This window comes from Diabrotica virgifera, chromosome 2, assembly GCF_917563875.1.
Source record: "Diabrotica virgifera virgifera chromosome 2, PGI_DIABVI_V3a".
NCBI classification, from domain to species: domain Eukaryota; kingdom Metazoa; phylum Arthropoda; class Insecta; order Coleoptera; family Chrysomelidae; genus Diabrotica; species Diabrotica virgifera.
This window is the reverse complement of record NC_065444.1, coordinates 100,741,053-100,753,484: the sequence shown is the minus strand read 5'-3', so window position 1 is coordinate 100,753,484 and position 12,432 is coordinate 100,741,053. Positions and strand designations below refer to the sequence as shown.

Below are 12,432 nucleotides of genomic sequence, written 5' to 3'. Positions count from 1 at the left end.
AACAACTTGATTGACCAGAATTTATTAAAAAAAAAATCGAAAATTCGAAAATGTTCGATATTTTAGTCCGTGACCTATAATAAAAAGTCGAATAAAAAAATATTTACTTACATGGAACAACACCGCCAAACTTCTCGGGATCACTATTAATCAACCTATTCTTTAATGTTCTTCTTCCGACACCTTGCGTTCCAATGAGAACCAACGTTTTCCTCTTGAATGGAGGCATTTTTGTCACTTCCTCATACAATAACAACTCGGCTTTATCAAAATCACAGTTACTCTTTGATTGGTATGTAATTTTCTTCTTCTTCTTTGAGATTCTAGCTCCGCAAATGCTTATGGTATGTACAAAGTCTGCTTCTGGGGGTACGAAGGCTTTTCTTCGTTCTTCTAACTCTGAAAGTATACAGTATGATTAAAGTTAGGCCTGTAATCTTATAAGTAAAGTTATCAAAATTAAATCTATACTGTGCGATTCTCAGCTGAACTTACAACTAATAATCAAGTTCCTACAATGTTATGTGTATCGTGTAGTGCTATATGGATGTGAAACCTGGATCATGAAGATTAATATGATGAACAAATTAGAAGCGTTCTAAATGTGGTCATATCGTAGAATCTAACAATAAAACACTGAAAACGTTTGTTTTCTATACTTCCACAAAATTTATTACAACTATGTGACTACAGCTGTTTCGGCAGAGTGCCTTTCTCAAGTGATTTAGATTACTATGGGTTTGCCTTTTTAAAGTCTTTAACTGAAGAGGTTGTTTGTCTCGAGTTGGTCATTCAGAATTATATCTGTATTTTCCAATTTATTAATTTCCATAGATTCTAATAAAGATAGCTTAAGGCCTCTATTCTGAATATGCAGAATTTGAAACTGTTCATTAAAAGATTGATTATGTTCTAGAACAGCGGTGCTCAAACGGTCGATCGCCAAAGTTTTTGAAGTCGATCGCGATTCACGGAAAAAATTCACATTGAAAATGCGCTAACTTGTAGATGATATATGATATGCAGTGCCATGCACTTCATCCAAGTAAAATTAAGATGAAAAACATTTTTAATTACAACTCTCTGTAGTTACAACGTTTTATCAAATAGAAATGTGAAATAAAGTTTTTTATTTTTAAACTTTTTTTTTCTAGCAGTCGATCGCTGGACGTTTGCAGTTTATGTGGTAGATCTCATGCAGTATAAGTCTGAGCATCACTGATCTACTATAGAAGGTGAAGTGCGTATGTAGAAGTGTCTGTTTTTCTATTGTTGAAAGCCATTTTTTGTTCTGCTATCCGTTTGTCAAAGGTTCTGCAAGTTTAACCGATGTAAGTTTTCGGACAGTCACCACAAGTTAGTTTGTAAACACCACTCTGTAGTTGTTTTCTCTTTCGGCTCTTATTGTTCTTAATATATTTGATTAAGTTGTTGTTAGTTCTGAAAGCTGGTGTTATTCTTTTCTTTTTTTATGTATCTGGCTATTTTTGTTGTTATCTTGCCAGTATATGTGATAGAGCAGAAGGTACTGGATTCTTTCTGTGGTGGTGAATAGACTAATTTCAGGGCTTTCTTATAGAGTTTTTGGTTTAAAATTTTGTTAATTGTTTGTTCGTTATAGTCATTGTTTACTGCTATTTGTTTAATGATGTTCAATTCTATCTCGAAGTTATTTTTGACATGGGAATTTCTGTCAGTCTATGTATCATGCTATGGTAGGCTGCTAATTTGTGTTGTGTAGGATGGAATAACTTCGAGATAGAACTGAACATCATTAAACAAATAGCAGTAAACAATGGCTATAACGAACAAACAATTAACAAAATTTTAAACCAAAAACTCCATAAGAAAGCCCTGAAATTAGTCTATCCACCACCACAGAAAGAATCCAGTACCTTCTGCTCTATCACATATACTGGCAAGATAACAACAAAAATAGCCAGATACATAAAAAAGAAAGGAATAACACCAGCTTTCAGAACTAACAACAACTTAAGCAAATATATTAAGAACAATAAGAGCCGAAAGAGAAAACAACTACAGAGTGGTGTCTACAAACTAACTTGTGGTGACTGTCCGAAGACTTACATCGGTCAAACTGGCAGAACCTTTGACAAACGGATAGCAGAACACAAAAGGGCTTTCAACAATAGAAAAACAGACACATACGCACTTCACCTTCTAGATCATAATCATTATTTTAATGAACAGTTTCAAATTCTGCATATTCAGAATAAAGGCTTTAAGCTATCTTTATTAGAATCTATGGAAATTAATAAATTGAAAAATACAGATATAATTCTGAATGACCAACTCGAGACAAACAGCTCCCCACTTCTCAACCTCTTCAGTTAAAGACTTTAAAAAGGCAAACACATAGTAATTTAAATCACTTGAGAAAGGCACTCTGCCGAAACATCTGTAGTCACATAGTTGTAATAAATTTTGTGGAAGTATAGAAAACAAACGTTTTCAGTATTTTATTGTTAGATAAAATGAACTTCCATCAAGTAACGGTCGAATCCATCAATTATATCGTAGAATGCTAAAAATCTCATGGGTTCAACGTATTTCAAACATAGAAGTCATTTTAAACAGAATAGGTAAAGGCGAAGGTAACTTGACTAAGATGATAAAAAAAAGAGAACTATCAGAGGCATATAATGAGAGGTAGCAAATGCTGGATACTGTATGTAATTAATACTCCATCGGAAAAATCGAGGTAAACAGATGAATTGGTATGAAGAAATATTCATGGCTCCGAAACTTTCGTCAATGGACTGGCTATCAGCAGATACATTGTTACATGTCGCGCAAGATCGATATCTCTTTTTCTTTAAGTGCCATCTCCTCGGCGGAGGTCGGCAATCATCATAGCTATTCGTATTTTAGAGACGGCTGCTTTGAAAAGTTCATTTGATGTACATCCGTACCACTCTCTCGGGTTGCACAGCCACGATATTCTGCGTCTCCCTATGCTTCTCTTTCCTTGAATCTTTCCCTGCATAATCAATTGGAGCAAGCTGTATCTCTCTCCACGTGTAATATGTCCGAGATATTCCAATTTTCTTGTTTTGATGGTATTTAGGATTTCCATTTCTTTATTCATCTTTCTCAGAACCTCTTTGTTTGTGACGTGTTCTGTCCACGATATTTTCAGAATTCTTCTGTACACCCACAGCTCGAATGATTCTAGTTTTTTCATTGTTGCAGCATTCAAGGTCCAAGCTTCCATTCCATAAAACAAAGTCGAGAAAACGTAGCACCTAGCCAACCTAACTCTTAGTTCCAACTTCAAATCTCTTGTGCAGAGCACTTTTCTCATTTTGTTAAAATTTGCTCTAGCCTTTTCTATTCTGAGTTTGATTTCCTGTAAGTAATCTCCTGTGGAGTTGATCATTGTTCCAAGGTATGCATATTGGTCGACTCGTTCGATATTGGATCCGTTTATGAAGAGATTTTCGTTATTTCTTTGAGTTTTCGATATTCTCATAAACTTTGTCTTCTTGACATTCATTGTTAGCCCGTATTCTTGTCCAAACTCTGCTATTCTGGTCACCAGCCTCTGAAGATCCCCAATATTTTCAGCTAAGATGACAGTGTCATCCGCATATCTAATGTTGTTAATGGGAACTCCATTTACCTTTATTCCAGCTGCTTCACCCTCAAGAGCTTTTTTCAAGATCTCTTCCGAGTAGGCATTAAAAGAATTGGCGACAACACGCATCCCTGTCTCACTCCACGTCTGATTTCAATTTCCTCTGACAACTGGTCGTTAACACGTACTTTTGTTCGTTGCTTATAGTATAAATTCGATATAATCCTGAGGTCATTGTAGCCCAGCTTCTTTGATTCCAAGACATGCATTAATTGTTCATGTCGTACTTTGTCGAATGCTTTATTATAGTCAATAAAACACGCATATATATCTTGATTGACGTCCAGGCACCTTTGTTATGTATGTTAAGTGAAAAAAGAGCTTCACGAGTTCCCAGGCCTTTGCGAAACCCAAATTGCGTATCATTAATGTCTATGTCCAGTTTATGATATACTCGGTTATGGATGACTTCTGAACGCCACATTCTGGGAAAGGCCCGATGGAAAAAGGTCAGTTGGTCGCCCAAGAAAGAGATGGAAGGACGCAGTAGCCAGTGATCTACGCGAAATGGGAGTACAGCAATGGGAAATAGCTGCTCAGGACCGACAACAATGGAGGGAAATAGTAAACGCGGCCAAGACTCACATAGAGTTGTAGAGCCAAACGATGATGATGGTTATGGATGACTTTCAGTAGCAACTTTAGCACATGGGACATCAAACTAATGGTGCGGTAGTCGCCGCATTCTCTTGCGTTTTTATTTTTAGGGAGGCAAATAAAGATCGACGTCAACCATTCTTCTGGTAATGTGCCTGAGCTATAAATTTTGTTCAAGAGTACCACTAAAACATCAATATGCTGCTTATCTATAATTTTTAAAAGGTCGATAGGAAGCATGTCAGGTCCTGGGCTTTTCCTGTTTTTCATTGTTTTTAACGCATGTATTATTTTTATTCATTTGTAATATCTAAGATCGAGAACAGTATCAGCCAATTGTCATGGAAGCTACCCGCGCCAAAATTTGAACACGGTACTCAAAGAATAAGATGTAACAATCTATTCATTGTTCTGAAGCTGTTTCTTTGTGACATATTATGCAATTTACTATTTTATTGGGAAACAAGCCACAATTTAAGTTAAGAATGAAACTTATTGACGTTTCGACTTCCACTTCGAAAGCCGTTATCGAAAAATGTATTCTAACGAATAACAACGACAACGGATTCCTAAGTCGAAGTCGAAACGTCAATAAATTTCATTTTTAACTTAAATTGTGACTTATATCCCAATAAAATAATAAAGTAACAATCAGTACATATAATTTGTATATTCAGGGCCGGCGATAAAGAGCCTGCAACGCAGTGCAAGGGATGCACTACAGGCGGGCCTCCAGTTTGGGAGGCACCAAAATGAACTTTTCTCTGCTGAGTTATACAAAATACTAATTATTTAATAAAATCAAAGGGCGCCTATGCCAGTTTTGCCGGCGGGCACCTTATACTCTAGCGCCGGAACTGTGTACATTACTTATTATATTAAAAAGTGTCAAAAAATTTAGTTGATATCGAATGTATTGCAAATAAACTAAGTTAAAAATTATATTCCTTATTTGTTTGAAAGCTGTTGTGAGAATATTTCTTTATATAAAAAATATCTTAAATATTGTGTAAATATCTTAAAAAATATTTCATATAAATATTGTGTTTTTAACGCAAAAATGATGTCGCCTAAAAGATTTTGTTTATTCTAAAATCTCATATAATAAAATAAAATTCAAACAAAATAAAAATTTTCAAAACTTGCTTTAATTTATAGTCATTTTATGTAAATCCCTATTAACTTTTACACCGAGTTCGAAAGTAACGAAACAACGAAAAATAACAATACAGAATAATGTAGAAAATCTAACAGTGAATAAAGAAAACTAATCGACATAGCTTCAACCAACTTCGAAACATCTCTTCCTATTTCTTAATTATTTCTCAGCGTTTCTTAGTTTGTCTGGAGTGATTTCAATTACAGCATTATCCACCGTTTAGGAAAATATTTATCTAGCCGGCCTTTTCTCAGTAAAGTTAAATGTGACGAACATCCAGCATACTGAAAATACATTTGACGCCTTTGCTAAGGAAAAATCATCTAATTCTGGTTTTGGTAAGTTTTCCAGCAAATCCAAATATACTTCCTACAGTTCCTACACAGAATAGGGTTCGATTATTTAATCTGGTAAAAGAGCAAACTAAACACTTACTTTTTTGGGCAAATTGACTATTACGTTAAATCCTGTAATAAGGATTTTCACTAGTCCAATACCAACAGTTTTGGAATGAAACGGTTTCATTCATCTGTTTTTACATCAGAAAATAAAGTAGGTTAATGAAAGGACTGGTCATTATACGTTTTTCACCAATGATTTCACAAAAATCAAGCCCCGTGTCATAATCACATTCTTGAAAAATATTAATACAGTTCGGTTTAAACGGCTGAATCTTCTTTTACTACAATATTTTCCTGTATGTTACTATTGTTGAAACCACCTTTTGCTGGTCTTGTTCGTAAACTCAACTTTGGATTTTCCCTTACTCCATAGCTAGGGCAGTAGCTGCATCATCGTCCCCGTTGTACGTTTTTTTTTTCTATGATCATAGCTCACTGAATTTAATAGTCCTTTTAATCTATTCTGCATAACGAATACATCTTGAATACATCTCGATATTTTTAGGCAGGCAAAAGGCAAAAGAAAATAAATAAGGCAGGCGCCAATAGGGAGAAAGTCAAAAGGAAGAACCAAACAGACATAATTATGTAACAAGTGGAACAAAATCTGAGAACTTTAGAGTTATTAGAGGTGAAGAGTCAGTAAACCTACTCGAAAAAAAAAGAACAGATCAGAATGCGCAAAATCACACTGTAAACGTCACTCATTAAATTACTGACGTATATGTCACTCAGACACAGAAAAGATTGTGATGTATGCAGACGGTATAAACTTGATGGGAAGAACCGCAAGAGACATCACAGAACTTTATGTGGAACTTGAAAATGCGAATGAAATAGGCTAGTCGTCAACGTAGATAAAACTAAAGCCCTAATACAAGCCAGAAAACAACAAAACTTGCAGTATTTGACAATAGACGACGCAAAATTTCAAGTAGTAAAACTGAACGTGCAGTTAACTGATAGTACATTCTTTCACGGTTTTTGCTGTAAATTTTAAAGAACCGATTGGATTGACATGAAATTTAGCACACGCATAGCTAACATGTCAAAGAAAAAAAGTGATATGGTGCCGATGTGTGCTTTTGCCCTGGGGGTGAGTTTCACCCCATCTCGGGGGTGAAAAATATACGTCCAAGATAAGTCCCGAAATGGATAAACTTACTAATTTTAAGCAACTTTTGTTCTACAGAGTTTTTTCTCCAAATCAATACTTTTCGAGTTATTTTCAAGTGAATATGTTCATTTTTCAACAAAATAACCACGTTTTTAGACGGTTTTTCGCAAATAACTCAAAACGTAAGCATTTTGTCGAAAAAAATATTCTTAGCCAAACTATAGCCTATAAAAAAGTGAAAAAAAAAACGGTGTATATATTAGGTCTTTATACCTAGCAAAAGCAGAGTTATAGCTAATGAAAAGTAGGTTCATATTCGAAAAATTCCAAATAGAATAATTCAGTGTGAAATATCCAAGTAATGAAGCATTCTTGGGGAAAACACATTACAACTTTTTTAAAGTGTTTAAAAAAGCTTTATTTCTGTTTTTATAAACAAAATTTCTAGCATCAAATGTAATCAAGTTACGCTCAAAATAAAGTTGGTCCCTTTTGTTTTGGCAAAAAAAAATCAGTAAGATCACACCCAATTAGCAAGTTAAATGAAATTAATCGTTCCCGCTTCACAAGTTACTTTACTTATGTTGTGTTTATATGATCTGTAAGTTTCATCGATTCAAAGTGCTTCTCTTTGAAAAAATTTGGTTTTAAATTAAAATTTTTAAAAATTTTAATTTTGAAAAAAATGTTTTTTTCAGAATAACTTAAAAATTGTTAGAGATACCAAAAATCTTAAGCAATAAAAAAAGTCGGCTTTACTTTTCTGAATATTTTTTATTTTTTTGTTTTTCTGTAAGACAAAAATTGGTTAAGATTCGGTGTTTCTAAATTTGCATACACTCGTGATAAGTGACTCGTTCAAGCCCTTTTAACTACAGCTCTTTCAAAAATAAGGACTTTGAACCTATGAAACTTACAGATCATATAATAAATACATACGCGAGTAAAAAACTTGTGAAGTGGTAACGATTAAGTTCATTTGAAATGCTAATTAGGGGTTGATTTTCCCGATTTCTTACCAAAAAAAAGACCAACTATAATTTTGAGCGTAACTTGTTTACTTTTGATGCTAAAAAAATTTTTTAAAAACAAAAATAAGCATTTTTAGGCACATTAAAAAAGTTAAAATAATTTTTCTCCAAAAAAGTGCTTCGTTTTTTGGTTATGGCAAGTGAATATATTCGATTTGGAATTTGACGAATATGAACCTATATTTCATTGGCTATAACTCTGCTTCTACTAGGTACTTACAGTGACCAAATACATACACCATATTTTTCACTATTTTACGTGCTATATTTTTGTGAAGAATTTTTTTTTTTCGACCAAATACTTACTTTTTGAGTTATTTGCGAAAAACCGTCTGAAAACGTGGTTATTTTGTAGAAAAATGAACATATTCACTCGCAAATAAGTCGAAAAGTATTAACTTGGTAAAAAAACTTTATAGAGCAAAAGTTGCTTAGAATTAGTCATTTTATCCATTTCCGGACTTATTTCGAACATATATTTTCACTCCCAAAACGGGGTGAAACTCACCCCTAGGTGCTCAAGCACACATCGGCACAATATCACTTTTTTCTTTTACTTGCTAGCTATGTGTTTGCCAAATTTCATGTCAATCCAAGCGGTTCTTTAAAATTTAGAAGTTTTGCAATATTTTACCTTTAAAGAACGTACTATGACGGCAGTTAGGAGGCGGAAATACGGAAAAGGATAATCTTGTTACCATAGCATACAGTGGCAGGTTACCTTATAAGAATGAATAATAACAGAACACCTCGTAGAACGCTTAATGGAACTATGGTGGGACGTTAGCCACTAAGAAGCTCAAGCAAGGGGTGGATAGACGATGTAAAAAAGGATGCTAAAGAGATATTGAGGGAGGATAACTGGAGGAGAACAGTCAAGGACAGGGATGCTTGGAGGCGGATGCTGGGGGAGTCCAAGGCCCGATTTGGGCTGTGGCACCATAGGAGAGAGAGAGACAGAAACGTCACTTATTAGATTATTATTACATTTTCGAAGTTAGTGCAAAAATTCAATGTGATTGACACGATTTGCGGTCGAGCGCGATGACGAGTAAAGTGTCGTACAGGTCGTTGGCATGTATTACGTGTCTACTTTGTACGTGTGCACCGAAAAAATAAAAAAAATATATAAAAAAATTAAATAAAAAAACAAAAAAAAAATAAAAAAACAAAAAAAAAACAAAAAAACAATAGTTAAAAAGAATAATAAGAAGAAAAAAAAACAAACTAAATTATACATATAAAAAGATAAGTAAAAATTAAATTATAAAGAAAACAAAAGAAAAATTTGCACACATTAATCTTACCTTACTAATATTTTCAGCAATGTAATCGTGAGGAAGGATGAGTTTTAAATTAAAAAAAAAAGAATTATTATAGTTAAAGAAAAAATTGTTTGGCTAAATTGGTCCGTACCAAAGCCATCAAATTAATAAAAAAAAAAATACATGCCTACTGAACTACTCGTCACTGTTTGACACATGAAAGTGCCCTGAGGTCGTTGTAGCCATTTATTCAATCTAATATTTCTAACAGCATTATTAAAAATAGCTCTATCTTTTTTTTCTATTTGTTCTAAAATATTTATATTTGGTAGAATTGAACAAAACATGTTAAACAAGCAACAGGTTGAATTTAGAAATATTAGCCTATGGGCTATTCCACAAATATACGACTGTCTTGGATTATGGCGACAACGAATATTTTAGTGTGCAATATAAGAAGTGCGAAAGTAAATGGCTCTAATAATTGATCCAATAAACAACAATGTATTTTGCAATTTACTTTCGTTCTTCATAATTTGCATAGTAAAATAGTCGTTCTCGAGATAATCCACAACAGTCGTATGTTCGTGGAATAGGGTATATATACGAAATTTAATAAAAAAAAATTGTTTCATCCGGCAAACATATGGGTACAGATCGACCTATATTCGTATCTTAGACTATATGGCCTCTAACTCTGTCTGAGTTAAATATTTTCTTGTACTCATGTTAAAAATATTAACACAATCTTTATAAAACCAACAGAACTCCATATAAACACTTCTCTTTAATTGAAATGGAATGATGTTTCAAATTCCCATAGTTCAAATATCCCATTATTGTCATCTATTGAATGGTTAACGAGTTATAAGACTTTAGATTTACGGCATGCTAGATAGACCTGGATCCCGCGTAAGAAAAAAAAGTTGATTAATAGCAAGCTGAAAATTTGTTAATAGCTTAACGGTGTCTAGTCGGACAAACATTGATGCACGGGAAAACTGGAACAGGGGAAGTTTTAACGGTGGAGCATGATAAACGTGTCGTCCTGACAAGTTTATCATGGTGAAAAATAGCAAGTTGTTTTTAAGTTTATTCAATAGCCAACGTTATATAATATATAAAAAATTGTTTGTCCGACAAAAAGGTTGGGCATTTTAACGAGTCCGACACGTAGAACATGTCACATCACAGGAACTATGTTGGTGATGAATAGCAGTCTGATTTTTGCATGAGAGTTTAATGAAAGGTTAAAAAAGCAATTGGAAGTTCTGTCGGACAAAATGAATGGGAAATTTTCCTAGTCGGACATTCTAAACATGTAAGATATAGACAAAAATGTTGGTGATAAATAGCAAGCTAATTTTGATTTGTTTATGTACAAACTATATTTTGTAACGCAAAAAGTTATATGTCGGACAAAAAGTTTGGGCAAATCGAAGGAAGTAAATAAAAAACATTTTCTCAGAATGACTTAGTCACATATTGATAAATTGTAAAAGACTGCAAGACTTATACACACTTCTGAATAGGTCAAAACGGCAAACAGGTGTATGTTTTCAAAAAACTTTTGATAGTGTGTAAAAAATATATTTTATATCAGCTAAGTACTTTCAACACATAACGTGCCATCATCAGAGCTTCGTCATCTTAAAATACCTTCATAGAAGAGCAATTGCTTAACAGAACAACAAAAAACATGAATACTGGGCAAAAGCCACAGATATAGGGTAATAACCCTTTACAGTGAATAGAATCACATCTAAATTCTTTTATTAAATTATAAAGACAACATGGCTGAGTCAGACCATGGTCTGACCTATGGTCTGACTCAGGCATGTTGTCTTTATAATTTAATAAAAGAATTTAGATGTGATTCTATTCACTGTAAAGGGTTATTACCCTATATCTGTGGCTTTTGCCCAGTATTCATGTTTTTTGTTGTGCTGTTAAGCAATTGCTCTTCTATGAAGGTATTTTAAGAGGACGAAGCTCTGATGATGGCACGTTATGTGTTGAAAGTACTTAGCTGATATAAAATATATTTTTTACACACTATCAAAAGTTTTTTGAAAACATACACCTGTTTGCCGTTTTGACATATTGATAAAGCTATTTTAGTTGTATATTATTATTTATATTCACATATTTGCATGTGCATATATATATACATGCACACTCCAAAAACAGTGAGGTAAGTATCAATGCATGTATATATTGCAAAACAATTATTTTTTTTTTGGGTGGAGTTTGTTCTAAATATTCTCAAAATGATAATAAAAAATGTCAAAGAACATATGAAAGCAATCTCTTAGGGTTTTCTAATTAGACGCATCAGAAAGTACGGAAAATTTCCTACAAAAAACGTTGTATACATTTTTTTCCATACTCAAATCTTAACCCTGTAAACGACATTGAAAAATGTGAAGAGTCTAAAACTTCGGTGCTTATAAGAATAGACGTAAATATGACACATTATGCTTAGAAGTATGTATTAGAATTCGAAACTGGTTTCTTAACTAGTAAACAGTGTTTCCGATTAGCTCTTAGTTTTTATCAAAATTAAGGTGGTTTTACTTGTTAGAAAATTATCGAAGTTGGTATAATAGTGTATTATATAGTGCTTAATCCGATTTTGGGATCAAACTGTAAGTTAGATGATCTTTATTATTATTTTTTAATCAACAAACAGTAAACAACGGTTATAAATACCAGTAACGAGGTAATTAAGTAGCTTAATTACTAATGAACCTGTCCAAGCACAAGGGCCGTAATCAGGCAACATAGGCCCAATATGCAGGAAATTTCAGAGGAGAGATCTTCTGAACTTCAAAATTCTCAAGATGTCATTAATCCATCCAATCAAAATTATATTCAACCGCTCTGACTCAACCTAACAAAAAATTCGCAAGCAAAAACCAAGTCATTTTATTCAATTCACTTCCAAATACAAAAATTGAAGATTATTTAAATGCCATAGCAACTAAAGTCGATCCCAATAAAATTCTCGCCATTTCCAGGATTGTAAATGATCGTATTTGCGTATATTTTACTACTGAAGAAACAGTCACCGAATTTTTAAGAACAGATAATGGAACAATAGTAATCAATCAGGAACGTATCCAAGCCAGGAAGTTAGTCACACCAAGCGAAAAACTGATAATTTCTAATGTCCCCCCATCAATACCTCACAGTATTATAGAG

At 33.4% G+C, this 12,432-nt stretch overlaps 1 protein-coding gene across 4 annotated transcripts in view; it reads right to left on the bottom strand.

Annotated features, from left to right (window-relative positions):
* LOC114343861 (protein PALS2) overlaps positions 1-12,432 on the bottom strand; it is a 358,522-nt gene that overhangs the window by 48,501 nt on the left and 297,589 nt on the right. For all 4 annotated transcript variants that reach the window (XM_028294710.2, XM_028294702.2, XM_028294725.2 and 1 more), the window contains one exon: positions 112-399. In XM_028294710.2, coding sequence (XP_028150511.1) covers positions 112-399 — 288 coding nt within the window. The remainder of the gene's footprint in view (positions 1-111; positions 400-12,432) is intronic.